Source organism: Schistocerca nitens, chromosome 4 (assembly GCF_023898315.1).
Source record: "Schistocerca nitens isolate TAMUIC-IGC-003100 chromosome 4, iqSchNite1.1, whole genome shotgun sequence".
NCBI classification, from domain to species: domain Eukaryota; kingdom Metazoa; phylum Arthropoda; class Insecta; order Orthoptera; family Acrididae; genus Schistocerca; species Schistocerca nitens.
In genome coordinates this window covers 503,447,906-503,472,921 of record NC_064617.1, presented here as the reverse complement: position 1 = coordinate 503,472,921, position 25,016 = coordinate 503,447,906, and the positions used below count along the sequence as shown (strand labels likewise).

At 38.7% G+C, this 25,016-nt stretch overlaps 1 protein-coding gene across 4 annotated transcripts in view; it reads left to right on the top strand.

Moving 5' to 3' along the window:
• Positions 1-25,016, top strand: part of LOC126252967 (tonsoku-like protein) — a 286,128-nt gene that overhangs the window by 179,537 nt on the left and 81,575 nt on the right. For all 4 annotated transcript variants that reach the window (XM_049953987.1, XM_049953984.1, XM_049953985.1 and 1 more), the window contains exon 17: positions 4,191-4,324. In XM_049953987.1, coding sequence (XP_049809944.1) covers positions 4,191-4,324 — 134 coding nt within the window. The remainder of the gene's footprint in view (positions 1-4,190; positions 4,325-25,016) is intronic.

Here is a 25,016-nt window from a genome sequence, read left to right as displayed (position 1 = left end):
CTCCCACGTTGTGCTGCCCAGGCAGGTGCTATGGTTGCTGGCTCTGCACTCTCGAGCATTTGTTTGACATGGGTGTGAGCCCCCATGACTGACTGGTCCACATGCCAAACATTCTTGTTTTCATAATTAATAATTTAGTGGTGCCTGAAGACGAATCTTTAGGCTTTGAAACCAGTTGTGCAATAAGTTAAGAATTTACTGGCAACTGAAGCGGATTTATTGTTTTATAACTATGTTCCTCAGTTGTGAATGTTCACCTGATCAAATATTTTGCCTAGGGAATGTATTTATGCCTTTTTGTAGCTCCTGTCTTACGCTCCTAATGCATACTTGATACTTACCATTAATCAGGATTTAATTTGTGGTAATTTCTTTCATGTTGTCTGTCATTCCTTTTTACTGTTTCTCTCACTTTCCAAGTTTTCTGTTGCTGTTATGCATCACGTTTCTTTAGCTGTGCACATTCATATTTTCGAATCATTATTTCACTCCACAACAGAATACATGTTGTAATGAAATCTTTTGACATATTAAGATAATTTCTGCTTACAAAGTTTAGCATTGGCATATGCTTGTGCAGGCAACCCTTTTACTTGTTGAGTCATCCATTGTGACACCTGGTATAATATTACTAATATTAAAATATTATATTAAAATTTTTGGAGGTAGGGAAGTTAATTTGAAACATTGAGTTTGATATTGGCTGTGAAAGTTGATTTCTGGTATCTGCTTTAAATATTTCTGATTGAAATTAATTTAACTCCCCTAAAGACATTTATTGTTTGTTAAATATTTAGTAAGTAATATGTAGGGCATATATTTTGGAAAAAGGATTTGGAAAGGACCAGATTATTCTGGAATACATTATCGCACAAGGGAGGGGTTTCGGCTATCCGAACAGCCATAGCTTTATTACTGGTGTTCTTGCAGGTTCCTAAGATCGTCCAAAATCGTAATGGCTGATTTTGGTGGACTGATAAACATTCAAATAACTTTTTTATAGAATGAGATCTTCACTCTGCAGCCGAGTGTGCGCTGATATGAAACTTCCTGGCAGATTAAAACTGTGTGCCGGACCGAGACTCGAACTCGGGACCTTTGCCTTTCGCGGGCAAGTGCTCTACCAACTGAGCTACCCAAGCACGACTCACGCCCCGTCCTCACAGCTTTACTTCTGCCAGTACCTCGTCTCCTACCTTCCAAACTTTACAGAAGCTCTCCTGCGAACGTTGCAGAACTAGCACTCCTGAAAGAAAGGATATTGCGGAAACATGGCTTAGCCACAGCCTGGGGGATGTTTCCATGTCTCTGCAATATCCTTTCTTTCAGGAGTGCTAGTTCTGCAAGGTTCGCAGGAGAGCTTCTGTAAAGTTTGGAAGGTAGGAGACGAGGTACTGGCAGAAGTAAAGCTGTGAGGACGGGGCGTGAGTCGTGCTTGGGTAGCTCAGATGGTAGAGCACTTGCCCGCGAAAGGCAAAGGTCCCGAGTTCGAGTCTCGGTCCGGCACACAGTTTTAATCTGCCAGGAAGTTTAACTTTTTTATAGCTGTACGGAATATATTTGCTCACACAATCTTAACATAATACATTCACAGTGTTACTCGTACTTGGTGAGCATACACATGTGTCTAGTCTCTTGGAGATCACAACAGAGACAGACAGCTAGTGATTAATCAGCACTTGCCGGATTGCTCATTAATAATCATCTCTGGCCGCAATATCTTTCATTGTTGTTACAGACGGTATCTCTGTCTAGTGGTCAGAGAGTGCATCTTCTAATTGACCTAAAAATAACCACCACAAATATTATAAATCTTTTAATCACATCTGCTGGTGGCAAAGCCTCTGAATTGGTAAAATGGTGCATAGAAAATTTTTACTTGCTTATTAATTGATTTGAACTCCACTATCTAGCATCAGATCAGTGAGAATGTTGACTGATGGCATTGTAAAAGTGATCTCAGGGATGCTGAAATAAAAGTTTGAAAAAGTAAATGCCAGTTGAATACTAGTAGCGTTTGGCTTTGGCCACCAAACAATACATTGTCAACTCTCCTTCACTGCAGCCTGAAAAATTTCTAAAATGCAACATAATAAATTGAGATACGGCGTTAATGGCAGAGGAAAACAGGTTTCTTGATTCAAACATGGCTGTACCCATTAAATTAATGTAATTATTTAACCAAAAGTTGCAGATACGAGAGTGATACTTACATTTTATGAGACAGCGATCAATAACAGAGAGAGAGAGAGAGAGAGAGAGAGAGGAAGAAAGCAGGAGCACAGCTTTTATAAATTTTCGATATATAAACATTTCTCTGGAATATTCTTTATATGAACAGTAAAAAATACATTTTTATATTAAGTTATGGACTTTTCTCCTTAAAAATGGATTTATTTACACAGAGGAAATTTATTCTTATAAATTAAACATTTGAGGCATGCTTTATTAATTTTTCAAAAAGCAGTATTTCACTGAAAGGCAAAAGAATCCATTGGCACACAAACTTATTCTGTCAAGAAGTTTCATCTATATTTTCTTAGTGCACTCATTAGATCAAAAACAATGTTGCATGAAGATGTGCATTTTTAGAATTGGACATACCACTTCTTTAATTCACAAATAGATCATACAGTAGTGAGCATGAAGAATCACTAGTATCAGAACTGAGATATGTTTGTGGTTTGTAATACTTACAGGTTATACTTTCTGGAGAATCATTGACTAGTTTTAATGTGTGTTTAGGGCAGAAACCATTCAAGATTGTAAAAGTATCATTTAATCCATAATAATGGTGGTTAAGCTTCATGGTAGTGGATGTAGGTAATTACTTAAAGAAATACAGCTACCAAACATGTTAAAAATTAATAAAAAGGTGATTAGATGCTGTATTACTTCAATTAACTGTCTAATCGTGTGCTGCTGTTCTTATGTTGTTCTTGAATCTAATATATGTGATGGCTTGATGCATTGTATCTACATTATCTAAGTTTTAGTGATATCAAAAGTGTATCCATTATATTTTTAATTTCTTGTTGTCATATGTAGTACCTACATTGTCATACCATTAAGTAAATAACTGTGAGAGGTTGCACAACTGGAAGAATAGTTCAGATTGTGTTCAGATATTATGGAGTTTCTGAGACTACACAGAATTTTGTAGTGGAGTATACATATTCTTCAGAGTTAATATGAAAGGATATACAGCCCATAGTTTACTTACAAGCATATGTATAAACGAAAGGAAAGGTTACAGTTTTTATATACACTCTTTTTATTGAAAGGATTACAAGCTATCTTAATGAATTAAGCAAAAGAAGGATCAAAAGAAACTCTCATCTTAACACTCAGAAGATCCTGCAACAATAATTGATCTCTCATTTGGCTTTGGTTAGATAAAATTGTTCAGCTTCTCTGGCATACAATGTGGAATTCTGCAGCATTAACATAAGTGATCTGTATTGCCAGAATTAGTAAATTCACGAAATCTTTCTCTTCCTGAGCCTTGTCCCGCAGTTATGCAGGCTCGGCCATGGTTAATCGGATGTGGCATGATAAGTTTAAGGGGTGGCCGGATGCCCTACCTATCGCCACCCCGTACCCCCCAGGAAGGAATTAGTGTACCCCAGCTGTCTGCGTCTAGTATAAGCCATGGAATAGTGTGAACGTGTTGCAAATGTCTGTGAGTCGGGTAACTGAGGCGGAATGCGGGGACCAGCCCAGTATTCACCTAGGGGGATGTGGAAAACTGTCTAAAAACCACATCCAGGCTGGCCGGCACACTGGCCCTCCGACGTTAATCTGCTGAGTGGATTCGATCTGGGGCCGGCACGCCTACCCGAGTCCAGGAAGCAGCGCGTTAGCGCTCTCGGCTGCCCTGGTGGCGAGTAAATTCATGAAATATCTAGAAGTTACAAGGTATGCGTGAGAAGCTGAAATGTACAGCCTTTCCAAAGCCATGGGATAAATTTTGAACTACCATTTATTAAAATAGTAATAATATGACTTATTTTCAATAAATTATGTACATTTTAGTTTCTGTAGATATTTCTTCCTATAAATTGTTTATTTTTTGCCTTTGTAAATAAATAAATATTTATCCTGTGATGCGTCTCAAATTTATATTTCTCTGAAATTTCTCATCATACGAATGGTCATGTCAAGCATGGTTGTGTTCTTTTGTCTTGCAGTCAGTAGACAGAGAGAATAATGTAACAAACGAAACTGGATTTCTATCAGTTAGTGATGTTGGAGAAGACTGGCTGGAAGATGATCTTGGAATTGAAAAACGCCCCACCAAACGAAAGAGAACAGAAGCTGAAAAGTATAGTATTATTACCTTTCCTTATTGTTTCTCATAGCTCTAGTTGTTCTTGGTAATCATCTTTATCACCATCATCATATTAAAAGACATCTGTATGATTCAAGAGTTTGAGATGTGGCAGCACATTTTAATCTTTTTGTTTCTTGTCAGACATGTGTCAAACATACTACAGAGTGCACATTTCTCTGTACCTTCCCAATTTATATTGCATAGGACCCAATAAACTGAAATTTCTGCTTTGAAGGAGCCTCTGTTATTTATTTAGCATACAAGAAATTCAACTTGAAACTAAATTACAAAGTTGTCTAGCAGAATTATAGCTTTTTCCAAAAGCTGACACATATGAACAAAGTACAGGAATGAGAAAGAAAGTTTTCATAATAATTTGGTGGCACCTGTAGATGAAGCTTTAGGCTTCAAAACCAGGTGTGCGATAAGTTAAGAAATTACTGGCAGCTGAAGAGGATTTATTATTTTATAAAGACACTTGGTGTGTCTCACTGTCATCTGGTCACTGTTCAAAATGCTCAGTGCGATTCTCATTAATTCCAGCACCTTATATAATTTTTTCTAAAAATTTGCTCTAACTCAATATCAGTGTAGTGCAGGGGAGCTCAACCTGTTGATCGCCATTGACCAGTCAGTAGCCTTGGCTTTATGAGTTGATATTTTAAAACCTGTGTCTCAAATCTGTTTAAATGAGCTGTTTTGTGAAATTTTATTTATTGACAATGAGAGTTTCTCACAGCATTTGTAGTTGGTAAGTCTGACAACACTGTCTCCACCTCATTTGTCTCCATCTACATTTCGCTGCCTTTAATGCTCATGCCAAGTGACAATCTTTCCTGCTGCGTGGTGAGGTTCTACTCATCAACTGTAATTTTGCATGCTGTGATCAGGGGTAGCGGTGAGCAGGGAGAGTGATCAGGGTTTGTCACAGGATGAGGTGTGGTGTTGGGGATGAACAACCTCTGCCTCCATTAGGCAACACAAACCTCAGTTTCTGAGCTTCCACGAAACGACAGTGTGCGTGATGGTGGTAGCGATTGGTTAAATACTTCTTCATTCTTAATTTGCAGTTTGTATTGACATGTCAGATAAGCACTCATCACTCATTTTTGAAACAATCGCTATCAAAATAGTGCAATACACACCACAGGGCAGCACAGCATCAGTCAATACTGCCGAATAGTATGCTACACAATTGACAACAAACATCTCCAAACAACTATGGTGTGAAGTCTCCTCACTGCTGCTGTGTCCTAACGATCAGAACAAGGGAGTCCCCACGCCAAGTTGTAGTTCTCACTTAGTGATGTTTTATGAAAAAAATGAGTGCAGCTAAAAACAGGAAAACATAGCACTTTAATGTTGAGTGGGAAGAATAATAAAGAAAGATAGGTGCATGTGTTTGATATTATAGTGGTCTGGGAGACAGATAATGTGAATTGTTCAGAGCTGATGTAGTTAAGCTAACCCACATTTAGCTTCGCCAGAAATTGTAAGTCCAGAAATGCATGCAGGTATGGATGCACACGCGTTAAGAAATGTTGAGGCAGATCTGGAACATAGATTCAAGGTTAATTCCCTTGAGTTTTGGTGTATGGCTTGATACTTACGTCGTCTCCCCGATGATGTACAATGGTGCCAGTGTTGCTGCATTGGCTATTCTCTCTTTGTGTTGACTTATTCTCCAAAAAGGTCCACTTAAAAATGTAAGTCCTTCTCGCATCGAGATGTGGAGATTTGGACGTAGCTCGGTAATAGAATGAAAATTTGCAACTTTCGCATGTTATAACCTTTAATTAACACAATATTGGCAGAGTGCAAGTACATACATCTTTATCAAACAAGCTCAAAAGATCAACAGGCGCCAAGATGGCTGGGTGAATGGTTGGGGGGGGGGGGGGGGGTGAGACACAACAATTGAGGTACATAAAAAAATTTGTAATATGGCTTTCAATTTCCTGTTAGCTTACTCATATGTAATCATACCTCCATACGAGATCTCTGCCACACGGGGATGGTGCGAACAGTAATCATTAGTTATTTATTTCTATGCGTAGGCCATTTAAAGAACCTACACAATATATGATGCAGTTTGAGGAAGTATTGAACACCATTTTAGAACAGTTCACATAAGACTTTGGATTGGAAGCAGCTATTGGTAGTGATTTGAGAAGGAAGAAACATTCTAATGTTAAAAGTAAATTACAATCACAACAGTATTTCTTGTAAGGTCCATACAAAACAGCTTTTCATCAAACATAACATAATCAAAAGTACTGATGAAATGTGGAAAACCATTTTATGATGGCATTGTTGTTAAGGAATGCCTTCTGGCTGTTAGTGAGTCCTTGTTTTCCCCATTTAAAAGTCAGAGATTAGTATCAGCCATCAGAGACATGTCACTGGCGAGACGTAGTGTATCAAGAAAAGTGAAATTAGTGCCGGGAAATGTAAGAGATCAACTGATAACAGATTTGCAGTCCTGCTTGTTTCTCATTGCTAGATGGCTCAGTAGCTGGAGTTATTCATCCCAAGTTATGATTTTTTTAAGATTGGTGTTTTCGGGTTTCAGTGTAAAACAAGACTTTCTTACAGTTTTGTCCTTGAAAGACACTACACGAGGAGAAGATTTTTAAGATGCACTCAGATCCTTCATTTCTGAATGTGATCTCCCATTTCAGTAACTTGTGGCTATTACTACTGATGGAGTGCCTTGCATGGTGGGCAAACACCAAGAATTTGTAACCTTGTGTGCTAACAACATATATTTCCTTTCTTTCTTTGAGTATCATTGTATCATGCATCAGCAAGTGCGTTGTGGACGTATTTTGGAAATGAAACATGTTATGAGTATAGTTACAAAAATTGTGAATTCAGTTTGCTCACAATCACTATAGAGTAGAAAGTTCAGTGCGCTATTAGAAGAATTGGAGAGCTAGTATGGAGACTTACAGTTGCCCACCTAAGTTCAGTGGCTGAGTATAGCCATGGTTTTAAGCAGATTTAGAGGACTTCTGCCAGTGATAAAATCTTATGTGTCGGATGAAAGAGAGGGAGATTGCTTAGATCTCTGTGATTTAAACTGGTTGTTGGATCTAGCATTTGTAACAGATATGACAGTTAAACTATGTGAGTTAAACAACTTCAAGGAAAAAACCGAACTGTCAGAACGTTTATGTCTTCGATAAAGTGTTTCATGCGAAACTTGACCTTCGGATAGCACAGTTACTAAAATTAAATGTGAAATACTTTCCTCAAATTCAGTTAGTTAGAGCTTTTAGATCAACAAACATTATTGGATCAAGACACTGCAAAGACACGTACGGGCAACCTGACAACACTGGAGACAGAATTTGAAAACTGAATTTGGAGTTCAACACAATAGAACTGTTCAGGCTTTCTTAGCTCAGCCTTTCTAAATGGCTGGTTGTGGAGGAAGATATTTTAAATGGAATGAGTACTGTTTTTCTCTTGTAGTGAAACTGAACTTGGAAGATGATTCAAAATGGCATTTCCATAATGTCAGAATAAAATAAAGACAACTTTTGGTAATTAGTGAGTGACATTGTAAGTTTAATCATTTTTTTTTTTTTGTCAACTTATCCACATGAGGCAGTGTTTCAACAATGAATGTAATGAAATCTAAGTGTAGAAATAAACTGACTGATCTCATCTTTCAGACTACGTAAGGTTGCCTCTAAAAAATTATTTGCAAGATTATAAACTTCCTGATAGTATGCAAAGCCAAGCATCTGAACAAACGTTTTTCAACATTTATGATGGTGTAATCTGCCCCCCCCCCCCCTCCCATGTGTATTATCTTCAAAATTGGGTAGTAGGGCTAAAACTTATGTTGGATAGAAGATTACCTTTTATGTATTTGGTGTTATTAAAATGATTCATTTTGGCTTTGGTGGTGTTAAACCTTTGTGAATTTTTATATCATTAGATATCTAAAGACTAAAATGCTTGTAGTAGATGTCAGGCCTAAAAAGGTTGAGCACCTCTGGTGTAGTGTATGTACTACCTCATGTTTACTTCCATATAGTATTCAAGGAATCAACATACACATCTGCTGATAGGTAGGAGCCAGGTAAGTAGTAAGGAAGTTTGAGTTCGTCCGGGGAGTGTGCTCGGATACCTTAAGAGATAAGGCGACCGCTCACAATAAGCAGGAAATCAGGGATCAAGTCCTGCTCTGGCACAAATTTGCATATATCGTTTTAGGTAGTACATCTGCACTTATTACAGTTAAATTTAATTGCAAGAGTACATTTCAAAACATGATTTCGTGAGAACTTTACAATTAAATTATCTCTGTGGATCCGACCAGAAAATTGGCACTCAGCATTCACTAGTAGGTTTCTTGCCTTGGTTAATATTTCGTGTTTGTGTTTATCAATTTCATTTGTTGTAAGTGATGAAATTTACCTTATCTCACTGTTTTTAATGATAACGGGTGACTGCCATATTAGATATTTTAAATTATTACCTCATTTGGAGAGATCAGTTTTAGTGTAAATTTGTCATCAGATAACGTGTTGAAATTTAGTCGTGGAGTTAAACTTAACTGTAATAGGTATAGATGTATTGCAAAAAGTGATGTACACAAGTTTGTGCCGTACCACTACTTGAACCCAGATTTCATGTTTCTTGTGAGTGGTCACCTTATCCCTTAGGTTATCCAAGGAAGCTACCTGGATCTACCCAAACTTCCATACATTATATAACTATCTAACTCTTCTCATAGATTATTACTTTATTTACCCACACCCGCATATCTCTTGCTCGCCCACAACACGGAATTATATGGCAGTGTAGCGCCTCTAGCCTATTACCAGTTTAAATGTCCCAACACACTACTGACACCACAAGTGTGGTTGACCTGCTTAAGTCAGCACAGTGCTGGCTGCCACCTGTGGGCATGGGAGTTAAACATATTCTGATGAGTTATGCAGAGATAGAGGGGGACACACTATCAATCTCATGGCTTAATGCGTGTCATCTACATACATACTCAACAAGCCACCATACCATTTGTGGTGGAGGTACCTAGTGCCACCACAAGTCATTCCATTTTCTGTTTTGCTTTCAAATGAAGCATCGGAAAATCGGCTGTATATATGCTTCTGTATGAGCCCTAATTTTTCTTATCTTGTATTTGTGGTTTTCGAAATTGTTCTGCAGTCAATCATAAATGCTGGTTTTTCAAATGTTTCTCAATAGTGTTGCATGAAAAAACAAATCATCTTCCCTTCGGGGACTGCCATTTGAATTCACTAATCTTCTCCAAAATACTCGTGTGTTGATCAAAACTCCCAGTAACAAACCTAGTGTGCCTCTGAATTGCTTTGACATCTTCCTTTAACCTTACCTGGTGGGGATCCCAAATCCTCAAGTGGTATTCGAGAATGGGTCCCACTAGTGTGTAAAGTCCTAAAGGGAAGAGTGTAATTAACTCCAAATTGTATATGCACAGAGAGGAAGACTGTAATTAATTTGCAAATAGTATATGCAACATGTTGAAGAATATAATTAATTTTAAATTGCATAAGCACTGAGACGAAGGGTGTGATAAACTGCAAATTGCATAAGCACTGAGTGTAAGGGTATAATAAACAACAAATTGCGTAAGTACATGGGCAATGAGAATATGTAATTGCAAATCGTATAAACACTGCGGCAAAAAACATAATCAGTTCAAAGTTGGAGAAATCATGCAGTGGCCATAATTGGCAGGAAAGTAAGAGGAGGATAGTCAGGAGATATAAACCAGAAAATGAAGAATTGAAGAAAATGCTACTTAGCTAGGGGTCCTTGTGTTCACTATGCACATGACATACAAAGGGTCTGTGTCATGCTGAGGGAACATAAAGACATAAATAATAGTAATAGAAGCCCTAAGAACCCAAATAAAAGTCGAGTCAAAGTTGCTATGATGATATGCATGCACAGATTAGTTAGATACATTAGATACCTGTTTGTAAGACTTTAAGTTAGTTACAGTTCTTAAATGCAAGGACCTTGCTTGATTTAAAATTAATGGTATACGTGTCAAAGAGTTTTTTCAGTTCACTGCTAATGTATTTTGATCTTTCATGAGTTTTAATAAAAGCTACATCACACACTTAAAATTATATAATTTTTAATTTCTGGTCATGTTCGTGTCTTGTGATCTCAATTTGCTTCTCCATGGTTTTTCTGTATACGTGTCAAAGAGTTTTTTCAGTTCACTGCTAATGTATTTTGATCTTTCATGAGTTTTAATAAAAGCTACATCACACACTTAAAATTATATAATTTTTAATTTCTGGTCATGTTCGTGTCTTGTGATCTCAATTTGCTTCTCCATGGTTTTTCTGATAATGTCTTCTCTGTCTTTTGGTGCAATACTTTTGCATGCAATGTAGACAGTAAGCACTATTGTAAGGTAGGGTGATCTTGTATCTAACAAAATTTCGTGTGGGGAAAATCCAGTGGAAGTATTCTGTAAATTATTCAAGATGTCTTCAAAGTTGGTAACATATTCAATTCAGTTCAAATTATTTTTGCTGCTATACATTCTACATAATCTGCCAACTTTCTTCATATGAGACACTGAGAAACATAAGTGCCTAAATCACACCGTCCTCAGGCACATATTGAAGTGAGTGTCACAGAAATCAGTGAGACAACTTTTGATGAATGTTCATTTATACCATGTTTGTCTGCAGCACAGATAAACCTGACTCACCATAAAATCAACATATATCAGGAGCATGCAAATGTGCTACAATCTCAAAATTAACGATTTTGTGCCTTAGGCCCTTATGGTTCTCTGCACCTGATGCGTATTTTAGGATTACTCATAAAGGACGATATGCAGAAATTAGTATGTTATTTATTTCTTCTCTCTCAATAAAATTTTTCTGGCTTTTTAGATGAATTGCATTGCGTTGTCTGATAGGATTACTTTAAGTATTCCAACAGTGGGGAAATAAGTCTTTCATAAATTTTGAAATGATGATCTTACTTTACGCCATTTTCATTCGGTAAAGTTTTTCAATTTTGAAAATAACTCTACCATTAGAAACGTAACACAAACTATTTATGGTTAATGCTACGGTACAAATAATTTATTTCTTTCTTACAATGTTTTTCGGTAATCCACTGCATGTATAATTAGTAACTTTAACTCTTTGGCTCCTATCACAAGTCACAAGTTTTTTCCTTATTTCCTGAATCTTTTGAATTCATTTTAGAGCACCACAAAGACCAAAACTTTCATTTACATAATTAAATAAACTTATGAGCCAACATAATTTCCAATTATTACTATAAGTATCAATTCTTCTGAAAATTATTTCCTTATACACTTAATAGTACTGATCAACTGTTTCGTCTCCTTTCCTACATATCTTTTTGCAAATTTCCAATTAGGATCATGGCCTTGATTTCTTCTTGTATCATTGCAAATATTTTTAATTTCTTTCTCATCTTTATTGCCTTTCATGTGCATAATTTTGAATTCCTTTTCACAATCATCAATGCTATCCACTAACTCAAGCCCCTCCCACCCTCAAAGGTAATATAGAGAAAGCATCTTCAGTAGTTAAATTTTTCTTCCCCTTTATCTATTTACTAGTGTAGTCACAGTGTTGAATGAATAATGCCCACCTAGTCAGTCTGCTATGATAAAGCTTACACTCCTTGCTTTGTGATTTGAGTGAACTATGAGTCTGTGACCCAGTAAACAGAAATCTTAGCTGTACAGTGGGCTTTCAATAAGTTTAAGAAGTTTTTGTGTATCAGTATACATTTCTTTCATTTTTCTGCAAAAGCCATAAATCTGTGTTTGCTGTTCCCATCAACTTCTTTTTCCTTAAATAAATATGCTCCCACTCCTGAATTACTGCTATCCATCGTAAGGCAAAAAGGTAATGACAGATCTGGTCCATACGAAATTATGCTTTCACAAAGTTGTTTCTTAATCTCCTTGTCAGCCTTCTGCAGCTATCACTACAAACTCAAACAGTACTTTTCTCCAATGTATTATTTACATATAGTGTAGTTAAAGTCTAATCAGAACACCAGAGAACAGGATCACCAGGAGAATATTAGAAAAATTGTGGAATAGTAAGTGCCACTTTAAGCAGATTACTGAAATCAAGGAAGATATGGATGAGCTGCAGATTACATTGGAAGACCTAAGAAACAAAACTGACAAAATCAGGAAACTCACTGACAAACAAACCAGACTGCAAATGAGAATCAATAACCAGACAATAGGAAGGGTGATTTCTGATGAAGAAAGAAGGATGAGATCCGAGACAATGAAGAAGTACTGGGCTGAGAGGAAACTGAAAAATTCTCTGTATAAAGTTGGCTAGAGTGGTCCAATGAAGGCCATAAAATGTAAATAATAAAATAATAAAGTCTGAGTGCTTACAAATATTCTCTAGAAACTATAAAGTCCAAAGAATAATTTCAGTTGCTTTTAAGTTTTGGGGATATGAAATTTTTGCAGAGACCTCAGTTTTATCTTTCCTTCCCTTAATTTTTCACTAACTTTCCAGAACAATCCAAAATATTCCTCCCAATTTTTCCAGGTAATTAAATATCACCAATATAGGCAGTTAATTTAGCAAGCAAATCTTTCCCCAAAACAAACTCCAAGGCTCGAATGGATTCAGCAATGTATACATTAAGTCTAAAAGATACTACACAATGTTGATAACGTTACCCATAAAGGAAAACAGTAGATTTTCGGGAATCATGCTCAAATGGAATTTGATGAAGTAAGATCCAGATTTGTGTAACAATTCATAAGTATTCTGTGGATGATTATTTTCTTGTTCTAAAAATTTATTAAGATGTCTAATAGTTGAGAACAAGCCTTAAACTCGCATCTTTCTTCAAGACAACAATAAGGGGATTATTGTACTCACAAGTGCATCTGTCATTCCTCAGCTGTCCATTTCTTGAAATTCTCTTACTACTTTTTCTCTGGGTTACCATGAGGTTTGATAAAGAATGGTTGATGAGGCTTCAGCTTTAATGTATACACAGTTTCTAACTTTTCCTGGTTTTTCATCCATTACATCATAATATTCCTAGAGTAAGCCCCGCAATTTTGTTTTCTGCTCTAAGCACTAACTTTTTTCCTTTTCTGATTTGGCTGCTACTATACTATGATATTGTTCGTGAGACAACTCATCCTCAGTATACCCAACAAAATTTTCATTAGCATAAGTCTCCCCTCCCTCTCCAAATCTGTTTCTTACTATTCACACAATTTTGAATAACCGTTTTTGTCTTTGAAGAAATTCTGTTCTGAATGTATTAACCCTTTACTACACCATTAGAAACCTACTTACACCTGCATAATCCAATTCATCCCCAAAAATGTTCTCACTTCAGTCTTACAGTATTGAGCAACCTTGCAAAAATGTTGGCCCCAAAGCAAATGGTAACTCTCTGTTTTTGCACAATTTTATTATGTCTTCCACTGACTTCTCTCGTTTTGATTCCCATTAGTGTTATTTTAACAAAATCTATGCTTTGCTTAATTTTTTCACTAAAGTTTTCAGGTATTACAAAAATAGGACTACCAGTGCCTACTAAGCAATTACCTCCTCAACCATCAATTACAAAATAAATAAATGGACTTCACAGTGCTTCACATTCTTTCCCATCATCCCCTTAATAAAAGGACCATTCTCAGTTGATTAAAAATTCATATTTTTTGATTTGTCTTTTCCTACTATTTTCTCATCCTTTGTAGAATATTCATAGCAGTACCAGATTGCACCTCATTTTCACAAACCACAGTAACACATTGAGTATCACCCACAGACTCCTCATTTTCCAATTTATTCTTTATCTTCACCCACCAAACAGGATACATTTTCTCACAAATTTTCTCAAATCTAGCCCAGACTTATGTTTCTGTCAGTATGACAACTAGTCTGAAATATCCTCAAAAATTATAATCATTGTTTTCCACATCCTTCATTAACACAGTTAATATTTCTGTCTTCACCTCTCCAGCTAACTAATCAGCTGTCAATACATACTAGCAAAATCTGACCCTCATGTATATTTCAAGTGGTTCAAATGGCTCTGAGCACTATGGGACTTAACATCTCAGGTCGTCAGTCCCCTAAAACTTAGAACTACTTAAACCTAACTAACCTAAGGACATCACACACATCCATGCCCGAGGCAGGATTCGAACCTGCGACCGTAGCAATCGCACGGTTCCGGACTAAAGCGCCTAGAACTGCTGGCCACCGTGGCCGGCCATGTATATTTCTATCAGTGACTTGCTCACCCTACGTCTTCACTGTCACACTCTGTCACTATCCTCTATTGCTTTTCCCTTAATTTCCAAAACCATCCCATCAGTCGCGTCATCATAATCTTCATCGATATCAATATTATTCTCATCAACGTCTGTATTAATAGTAACATCATCATTAGATGGCAAAAATTCTTCACCTCCCAGTATGAGATTATCAAACCCTATCTTATGAAATCAAAATCAGCTAGATTACATCCAACCTTTATTTCTTCATTACACATCATATTATTAATTCCAGCATCTTCATAATTACCACTTGTCATTTCTTCTCCCCTAGAGGTTTCACTTTCTCGAAGGCTACGAAAATTTGTGAGTAAAATATCAAATTCTTCATTGCACACATCAGTTAGAATTACTACTACTTTTGATACTATCATTCATTACTTTCTGAAATTCTGTATCAAATTACTGCCTGTTCACGTGGTTTGTCTCCTTATTACACTGCTCATAAATCTCTTGACTCCTCACTTCAAACCTTTTCCCAGATTTATTAGCCCAGTTTTGATTTACATTCATCACCCCAAACTAACAAGCTCCTAATGGGATAACCATCAGTTTTTCCTGCCTATTTCTCCTATTATATATATATAAAAAAAAAGAGGACAAAAATGATAACTCTGCCCAAAAAGCACAAGAAGGCCCAAAGGTACTAACTAGCTGCCTTATCATCCTCAGCTGACTAAGTCATCAGATGCGATATGGAGAGGCATGTGGTCAGCACACTGTTCTCCTGAATGTTGTAAATTTTCATGATCTGGAGCTACCACCACTCGTTCAAGTAGCTCCTGAATTGGCATGACGAGGCTGAGAGCACCCCAGCACATCAACAGCGCATGACAGCCCGAAAAGTAACCTATCCAAGTGCCAACCACATCTGATGGTGTGTAACTTTGATGATTTGCTGGGAACTGGTAAACCCACTGTAGCATGGCCTCTGACTTTCCTCTTATCTGGGATCCTGTTATCATGTAATCTATTACTTTCCCAGATAATCTTCTTCTTAATGCATCACACTGAGTCAATTTGTCAAATTGTTTGTTTAAATTAACTAATTTTCTCAGCAGCTTTCCACAAAATTCCATGCTGTCACTTCTCTCTGAATAATTTGATCATTTAAACCATTTTAATGTTTTCAAAAGTATGTTTTTTTTTTTTAAAAAAAAGCTTCATCTACATGCATACTCAGTAAGTCTCTGTATGTTGTATGGCAGAGAATACCATGTTCTACTATTAGTCATTTCTTTTCCTATTCCACTAGCAGATGAAGCAAGGGAAAAACACCTGTGCATATATCTCTGAATGAGTTGTAATTCCTCTAATTTTGTTTCTGTGGTCTTTACACAAAATGTACGTTGGTGGTTGTAGAAATGCACCGCAGTTAGCTATAAATACTTGTTCTCTAAACTTTCTCATTTCAGTGTTTCATGAAAAGAACTTTGTCTTCCCGTCACGGACTTCCATTTGAGTTCACAAATCATTTTTGTAACACTCGCCTGTTGATTCAGCCTATCAGTAACTAATCTAGCAGCACACTTCTGAATTGTTGTGACATCTATTGTTAATCTGATCTGGTGGAGACCCCAGATACTCAGAACAGTACTCAAGAATGGGTCGCATAATTGTTCTGCACATGGTTTCCCTTTTGGTTGAGCTGCACTTTCGCAAAACTCTCCCAATAAACCGAAGTTGATCATTCTCCTTCTTTGCTCCTGTCCTTACATGCTTGTTCCATTTCATTTTGCTGTGTAACATTATGCATAGAAATTATATTGAGGGAGCAGGCACTCGACTGCACAAGATGTTATGAGACACAATATGGTAAAGCCGAGGGGCCAGTAGTGGCACCCGTCAGTGGCCTGATGGGAGGTGGCACATGACAAACGGTGGTCCCTGGAACACGATGGGCTGGCAAGACTGATAGGCGAACATCAGAAGGTCAGTGAGAGGTGGCGCATGACTAGGTGAAATGCAATGTGGATCTGACTGAGGGACAGTGGATGTGGCTGATGATAAGCCTAGAGTGGGGTCTGAGTTCAGTTGGCTCTGATTGATAGACCATGAGATGCAGCCAGCATAATTGACCAGAGCCAGAGATTCACACACGACCAAGATAGACATCAGTGAAAGGAAGACAGCATGTTGCCCAGGCTCCCAGAAGACCAGGTGACCAATGGGCTTGGGATGTGGAAGTGTCGTAGATGAAATTTAATCACTCCAGGAGGATGGAATGGAGATCCCAGGCCAGCGGGATTAACAGTGAGGCTGCGTCAGCCTAGAAGTGAGGCATACACGGAGGCAATTTTGGCTGAGTACAGCCAGATGCCAAAGTGCTGGTTGAGATGTCAGCTGGGTCTCCGAAAGGCTGGAAGCAGATATGTTGGTAAGATATCAGCGACAGGAGGCAGGCTTGACCGGGGCAGTGGTTGCCAGAGGCATGATGACACCAGTGTGCTGTGCCGGACTTCAAGGAGCCAGTAGGGTGAGGGAGATCCCGATGAGCTCAACCAGACTCCAGTGGGCTGGCGATACATCAACAAGAGGTGCTGACAGTATTGACCCGTTTGGAAAGTTCAATGCCAAGTGTGGGGTAGGACACAGCGGCAGCCATATCTGGAAACTATGACACCAGGTAAAGGCGCTGGGAACACTGACGGAACAGTCTCATCACCAGCTTTTGTATCCTTTTGTTTGTTGGCACTTGCACATGAAATATACAGCAGTTCCAGGTAGCTTCAGCAATAGCATATTGCAAAGGCAAGGCAAGGTTTATAATGTGTGACATCTAGTAATACAACAGGAAATGCTCCTCTGGCTCCGGTAGGCAGGGTGCCAAAGAGCCAGTCCTGTTGGCGTCAGCGTGAGCCTTGCAGGTATTGGTGTACTGCTGTTGTGAGATCACTGCTGATGCTTGGTGGTACAGAGGCATTGGTGCGGCTTGTGCATGGCAATCGTGCTATGACAAGGCACAGCTGGCATCTGCTGAGACGCTGAGGTGTAGCTGGAGCCAAGCCAAGTGAGATGCTACTGCGAGGCCACAGGCAACACCTACAAGATGCTACATTGGGGTCGTGGCTGATGCCCATGAGAGGCTGCAGTGAGGGCACATAAACAAGTGTCAATGCCCAATGGGAAGTGGCACTTGACCACTGCCATACACTTGAGCTGCAATAATGCCACCAGGTATGGTGAGGTGGTATGTGGTGAAGTCGGAGGGAGTGTTAAAAGACTGCATTGGGGACTGATGGGAAGCTGTGCTTGCTCAGGCAACAGTGGCGCTGGTCATGCAGTGATGCCAACAGGCCAGTGTGTGATACAGCTCGGACTGATAGGCTGCAGGATGTGGCCAACTTAATTGCTCAGTGCAGAATCTGTCTGTCTGCTGGCATTCATGCCATTGCCTATATAGCCAGGCAGACAGATAGATGTGTAAAATTGTGACAGCAGATGGAAAGAACAGCTCCAAGATCACTATCAATGGTTTACACAATGGTGGTGGTGGTGGTGGTGGAGGTGGAGGGGGGGGGGGGAGAAATGTCTGCAGTGCAGCAAAACAACCCGCAGGACACAGGTAGAGTGCCGACTTTGGTAATGGCCAGGCAATCTGTCTAGGTACAGTATTAAGGATGTGGGTCTGATTTTTTACCCTTCTTATATACCAGGTGGTCATAATTAAATTTCAGTTTCTCACAGAAGTCCATTGTGGGTGGTAATTATCATATGGCAGGGAATCTTGGTAGATATTGTAATGTATTAATGCAGAACCGATTTATAGTGGGAAAGAATTAGTTCCAATTTTAACCACCAGATGCAAATCCAACACTGTGAATTCAAGAAAGATGTACAGCAATGTTTCCATATGTAATGGATTAGGAAAAGGACATGGTAAAAAGAGGTCAAACAAGGGAGAAAGGCTAATGTTGAGTTTATAAGTGCTGCTTACAAAATTCGTTCAGTATGAGCATCAGAGACATCCTCAAGATGCTGGATCCAAAAAACGATGTGACCAAGAGTTGTTTGCAGCAGTTCTGGTGGATTCTGAGCAAAGTGTTCCTGTATACTGGCCTTCAGATCATGTAGGGACAAAACGTGCCCCTGGTAAATGCATTCTTCTAGATATCTCCAGATCCAGAACTCACATGGATTCAGATCAAGCGATATTGCAGGCCACACATCTGGAAAACCTCGGGAGATATCACATTTGTGGAAGGGTGCATCAAGCAGATCTTTCACTGGGTGAGTGATATGAAGTGTTGCCCCATCTTGCATGAAAACAGCAGTTTCTGTAGTTACACTATTCCAAAGCAGGAATCGCATGCTGTACAAGGAGATCTCAATAATGTGCAAACATTACGGTACACCGGACCAGCCCTCTGAGTGTATTGTCTTCAAAGAAGAATGCACCAAGAATAAAGGTGCTTGAAAATCCACATCACATAGTCACATACAATGAGTGCGATGACACTTCATGCACAACACACAGTTTTAACAGCACCCCAAATTCGGCATTTCTGTTTTATTCACTGCACCCTGTAGTGTAAAATTCTCCACTCCATAGAAGAGCAAATTCAGAACGCTGCTGCACCATCTTGTATAGATACCAGTTTAATATAGACCATAAATCTTGCCGTCCTGTTGACCATGGGATGGACAATACTCGTGACACTGCACAATCGCTAGCACTATCTGGGGCATTTGCTGCATAGTCAGTCAGGGCGACAGTAACTTCATCAAAAACTTCCACTGGGTTAGGATGTCTTCCTCTTCCAGATGCTGTAGCAAGCTCCTTCGTGTTCTCAAATTTGTCATCTTCTTTAAACCATGTAATGTCATCAGGACTCTCCTCAGGGCTTTCAGTCGATGATAGTCTCTCAGCTCAGTACCGTAATTGCTGTCGTTCACATAAAATTGTTTCACTAACAGTGCACAGTCTCTCTTCTTGATAGCCATATTGTTTACCCATGTTATGGGCTATCAAATAACAGCATTTATGTCATACCTTCATAAAAACAGTGTATAGCACTAGAGTAGCACCTGGTGGCTGCAGGAACTAACTTGTTTTCCAGCATAAATTGGTTCTGCATTAACACATTAGCATCTATCAAGTTTTTCTGCTATACTATAATCACAGCCCACACTGGGCTTCCGTGAGTAGCTGTACTTTAATCATGACCACCTGGTACAGGAGTCACCTACGTTTTTTCCAGTCACATGGGACTTTGCATTGGGCTAGAGTTTTGCTAAAACACAACTTAAATAAAGGGCCAGTGCCACAGAATACTCTCTGGGAAAGGGAAGTGGGATTCCGTCAGGACCTGGCAGTGTACTTGTTTTCAACTATAATTATGCCTGTTTCTGTGTCCTCCATATGGGAGTCTGTATAATGGTCAGATGATGGCCTATCTGTACAGTCCCCCTGCATGTTTCCTTGACTTCAATTGCCATACCAAACTGGTTAATGAGTGATTGAATAGAAAACCTCGACTCATTTAGTGATTTTATGTAAGACTAGAAATCTCTTGATTTCTCTACAAGATTCTTTGCATAGGTATGACTGTGAAAGTTGTTGTACACTTGGCACTTCAGTCTTTTAATACACGCACAATTTCTTCTAACTTTTGCTTGTCGACATTTGTACATTCTTTTATTACCAGAGATCGCAACAATCTGCTTCCTCAGCGTTTTCCAAATTTTATTATTTAATCGTGGTGTGTCTTTTCCATCCTTAATTTGTTTAGTCGGCACATACTTTTCCAGAGTGTGATCTACAATCAGTTTAAATATTGATTTGCATCCATCATAGTGGAATTAAATTATGTCTATTCACCGTCTAAATAGGATGCTAACAACTGCTTATCTGCCCTTTCTGTCATAAATACTCTTCTAGCCTTCTTCATGAATTTACGAACTTTAGTAAGCATCGCTATTATAATGGCATGATGGTCATTAATCCCTGTTTCTATACTGACACCGTTGATAAGGTCATACTGACACTCTTGATAAGGTCAGGTCCGTTTATAGCTATAAGGTTTATAATATTTCAGTTTTGTGTGGGTTGTCAAACTAACTGCTCAAGACAGTTTTTGTAAAACATGTTCCGAACCACTTCACAAGACTGCTTGTTCATACCACCAGCATTGAATCCATAGACTTTCCCCAACAATCAGTCTTTCCTTCTCATCCCATGTGGTAATTCTCCCCTGACCCATGGTTCTGGTTGACTATCCCAAAGTCTACCTTTTTCCCTAGACCTCTCCATCCCTTTTCCTTCACCCCTTTTCCTGCCCCTATGACCCTTCTGTGTGAAAAAGGAGCCACTGGTTCTGAAAGCTTGCGTGATTACAACCCTCTTTTATGAGTGGGTTCTGCTGCAACTTGCCAAGAATAACGTGAGAATGACGACTTCCTTGGAGTGCAGTAATTTCACATACTATGTCACGAACACCTGGGAAATTTACTATAAAGAATTTCAACAGGCAAAGTTCCTTTGCTTGGTTCCCAATCTTATTTTGCTCTTTGTGTAGTGACTAGTGGATGTTCAAAAGAGGCCCCCAAGTTCCATTTAAAATGTCAGGAGTCCACTACACACAGGAAGTTTCTACACGGGTAGAGAGAATTGTCTTGAATGGATTGTAAGGTTTTGTAGGTTAGAGTTGTCTTGTAAAAGTACAGAATGGGCTACAGTCTCAAAGGATGGAAGACAAACACAGAACAAGAGTACACTAGCAATAAAACAGTATTGTAGTTGTAAATTGTTGTAGCTGTGCTGGGAAAGAACGAGAGTCCTAGGCAGTAACAGAAGGCACTGAAACTCAAATTGTAGGTATCAGAAGCTGGCTAAAGCTGGAGATAAACTCAGCCAAAATTTTTACAAAGGACCTAATCGTGTTCAGAAATGATATATTGTGTACCATTGGTGGTAGAGTGTTTGTTGCTGTTGGAGTAGTTTATCTTGAAGTGAAATTGAATCGGATAGTTCCTATGAGTCAGTACGGATGATAACCAGAATAAAGGAATAATTGATTCCCTTTACTCCCCCCCCCCCCCCCCCCCATCACAACTCAGCTGACACAGTTACTGGACAGTTCAAAGAAAACTTGAATCTCATTTTCAGTAGATACCCCACTCGTACAATTATAGTTGGTGGTCACTTCTATCTGCCTTTGATGTGTTGGCGAAAATACATGTTTAAAGTCAGTGGTAGGCATAAAACATTGTCTGAAATCATACTAAATGCTTTTTCTGAAAATTATTTTAACAATTAGTTCAGGAGCCCTCTTGACTTGTAAATGGTTGCAAAAACATACTTGACCTCTTAGCAACAAATACTCCTGAGCAAATAGGGAGCATTGTGACGGATACAGGTATTAGTGTCTACAGTGTCGTTGTAGTGAAACTGAACACCCTAACATCCAAATCCACTAAAAATAAACACAAAATATATCCATTTAAAAAAAGCAGACAAAATTTCGCGTGACACATTCCTAAGAGACAGTCTCCACTCTTTCAAATCCAACCATGTAAGCATCAGATGTGGCTTAAATTCAAAGAAATTGACAGATTTATACCAAATAAATTAATCAAAGATGGTACTAATCCACCAAGGTACACAAAATAGGCCAGAACACTGTTGCAAAAGCAGTGACAAAAGCATACTAAATTGAAAAGAACACAAAATCTCCATACTGGTGACGTTTTACTGAAGTTCGAAACTTAGCACAGTCTTCAATGTGAGATGCTTTTAATACCTTCTGCAACAAAGCTCTGTTTCAAAATCTGGCAGCGAATCCAAAGAGATTCTAGTGATATGTAAAGTACACCAGCGGCAAGACACAGCCAGTATCTTTGCTGCACAGTAGCAATGGTAATATTGTCGATAACAGTGCCACTAACTTAGAAGCAGATATCCTCGTTATAGCGAAGCAGATTAAATCACATAATAAAGGCAAGTGTTCCAGTCCAGATTGTATTTCAGTTAGGTTTCTTTCAGAGTACGCTGACGCAATAGCTCCATACTTAGCAGTCATATGCAACTGCTCGCTCGACAGAAGGTCCGTACCTAAAGACTGGGAAAGTTGCGCAGGTCATGCCGATACTTAAGAAAGGGAATAGGAGTAATCTGATGGATTACAGACTAGTGTCTCTGACATTGATTCACAATAGAATTTTGGAACACATACTGAGTTCGAACATTATGAATTACATCAAAGAAAATTGTTTATTGACACATAGTGAGCATGGATTCAGAAAATGTCATTCTTGTGAAACACAACTGGTTCGTTATTCACATGGAGTGGAGTGCTATCAGCAGGGATCTCAAATTTATTTCATATTTCTAGATTTCAAGAAGGATTTGACACCGTTCCTCAAAAGAGACTTCAAATCAAATTGTGTGCCTATGCAGTATTGTCTCAGTTGTGCGACTAGATTCATAATTTGCTATTGGAAAATCACAGTTCACATTAATCAGTGGTAAGTCACCAAGTAAAACAGAAGGAATATCTGCTGGTCTCCAAGGAAGTGTTGCAAGCTATCTGCTGTTCATAAACTCTAGAAACAATTTAGGAGACAATCAGTGAATCTTTCTTAGATTGTTTGCAGATGATGCTGTCATTTACCATATAGTAAACCTAGCATAAGATCAAAACACATTGCAAAATTGTTTAGACAGGATATCAGAATGGTGGAGAAAGTGACAATTGCCTCTAAATAAGGGAGAGTGTGGGATCACTGATCAGTTCTAAAAGAAATCCGTTAAATTTCCAGATACACGACAAATCACACACATCTAAAGTTTGTCATTTCAGCTAAATACCTAGGATTTACAATTTTGAACAACTTAAATTAGACCTGTCAACTAGGTTATTTTGATGGAAGGCAAACCAGAGACTGTGTTTATCAAAGGAATGTGTAGAAGTTGCAACAAGACTACTAAAGAGACTAGCTACCAAACCAAAGGACCCCAATCAATTCAGGATGTGGTACTTCAGATTGTGAACTCTGTTTGCACCCAGCGAATGTGGCTAGCAGCCTTCATCACTCTTGCCAGTTCCCTGTATGAACTGAGGGTGCCTCAGAACAAGTCAGAAGGTCATTACTGCCAACATGAGAGCCCTGTAACTAGTAAACACCTCCCCCTATGTGCCAGCTTGGATCCTGCTGAAGGAGCAGCCACCAGTCCACTCGCAGGGTGAAAGGCTGAGGCCAGATGGCCATCCCCACATTGACTCTTCACATAAAGTAACGCAGTTGTGTAACAACCAGCCACTCACCCGTGGTGAGGGTGGATCCTATGAGTAAGGTATGCTGTAAGGTCTTTGGTAGCAGGGCCAATGGGTGAAACAAGCGACAATATAGGTGTCCCATGCTATGATCCAGATTCTCTGCCACCGCTACACCCCGAGGCAGCAGCCTACAGACTGCTGAACGCAGTCAACACCTTTTCCAGCTGTTGGCGAACTGCGGCCAGCTCGTCTTGCATTTACACGCACATTATCCACACTTTTGCTACTATTTTGAGAATTAAACTGTAAAAGCACACAAAAAAAGCTAACTATATAACTTGTGACTCTGCTGATGTGTCACGAGTGGCGGCTGGGGTGTTCTTACCTGACTACTTAGCTCATTTTTGACTCATCAACCTATTAAACCAATTCACTTTGGTTTTGTCAATTTTGTTGCTCAGTTTTTCATTTTATATATCAATTTTGACTGTTTTCTTCTATCGTACTGTCCAGTGCATTCCAAAAGCGAAAGAAACTGCATCATGACACCATGACTTTAAACAACAAGGCAAAATGCCCTCCCTCCCCCCCCCCCCCCACACACACACATAGGAACCATACTCAAGACCATAACAGCACAAAATTACTTTGTGTTAAAAAAGAACTTTATTCCCAACACAAACGAATGCCAGTGGGATCATCAGTTAGTGGCCTCTTAGCCAACATATTCTTGAACAACTTGGAGAACAATTTCTTTTCATTCGTAAAAAAAAAAAGAAGAAGAAAAAAATGCAAACTTATATGCCAGTACTGCTAAGTTGATGACATAATGTGTGATTGATGAACCACATATACACATAAAACAGCTACAGAATAAAATAAAGAATTTACATTAAAAAATACTTCACATTAGAAACAAAAGCAGACAGTACACTTTTTTTTATTTCACCCTACAAAGAATAAATAACCATAATTATTTCACAATATATAGGAAACCGACAACCACAAGCACCATAATTCACAATCAGTTACACCACCCATTGACAAACAAGCAAGCAAGCTTCTGACTCATGCTCCACAGACTGAACAGAACACCCATAATCAAACAGAACTGCACACT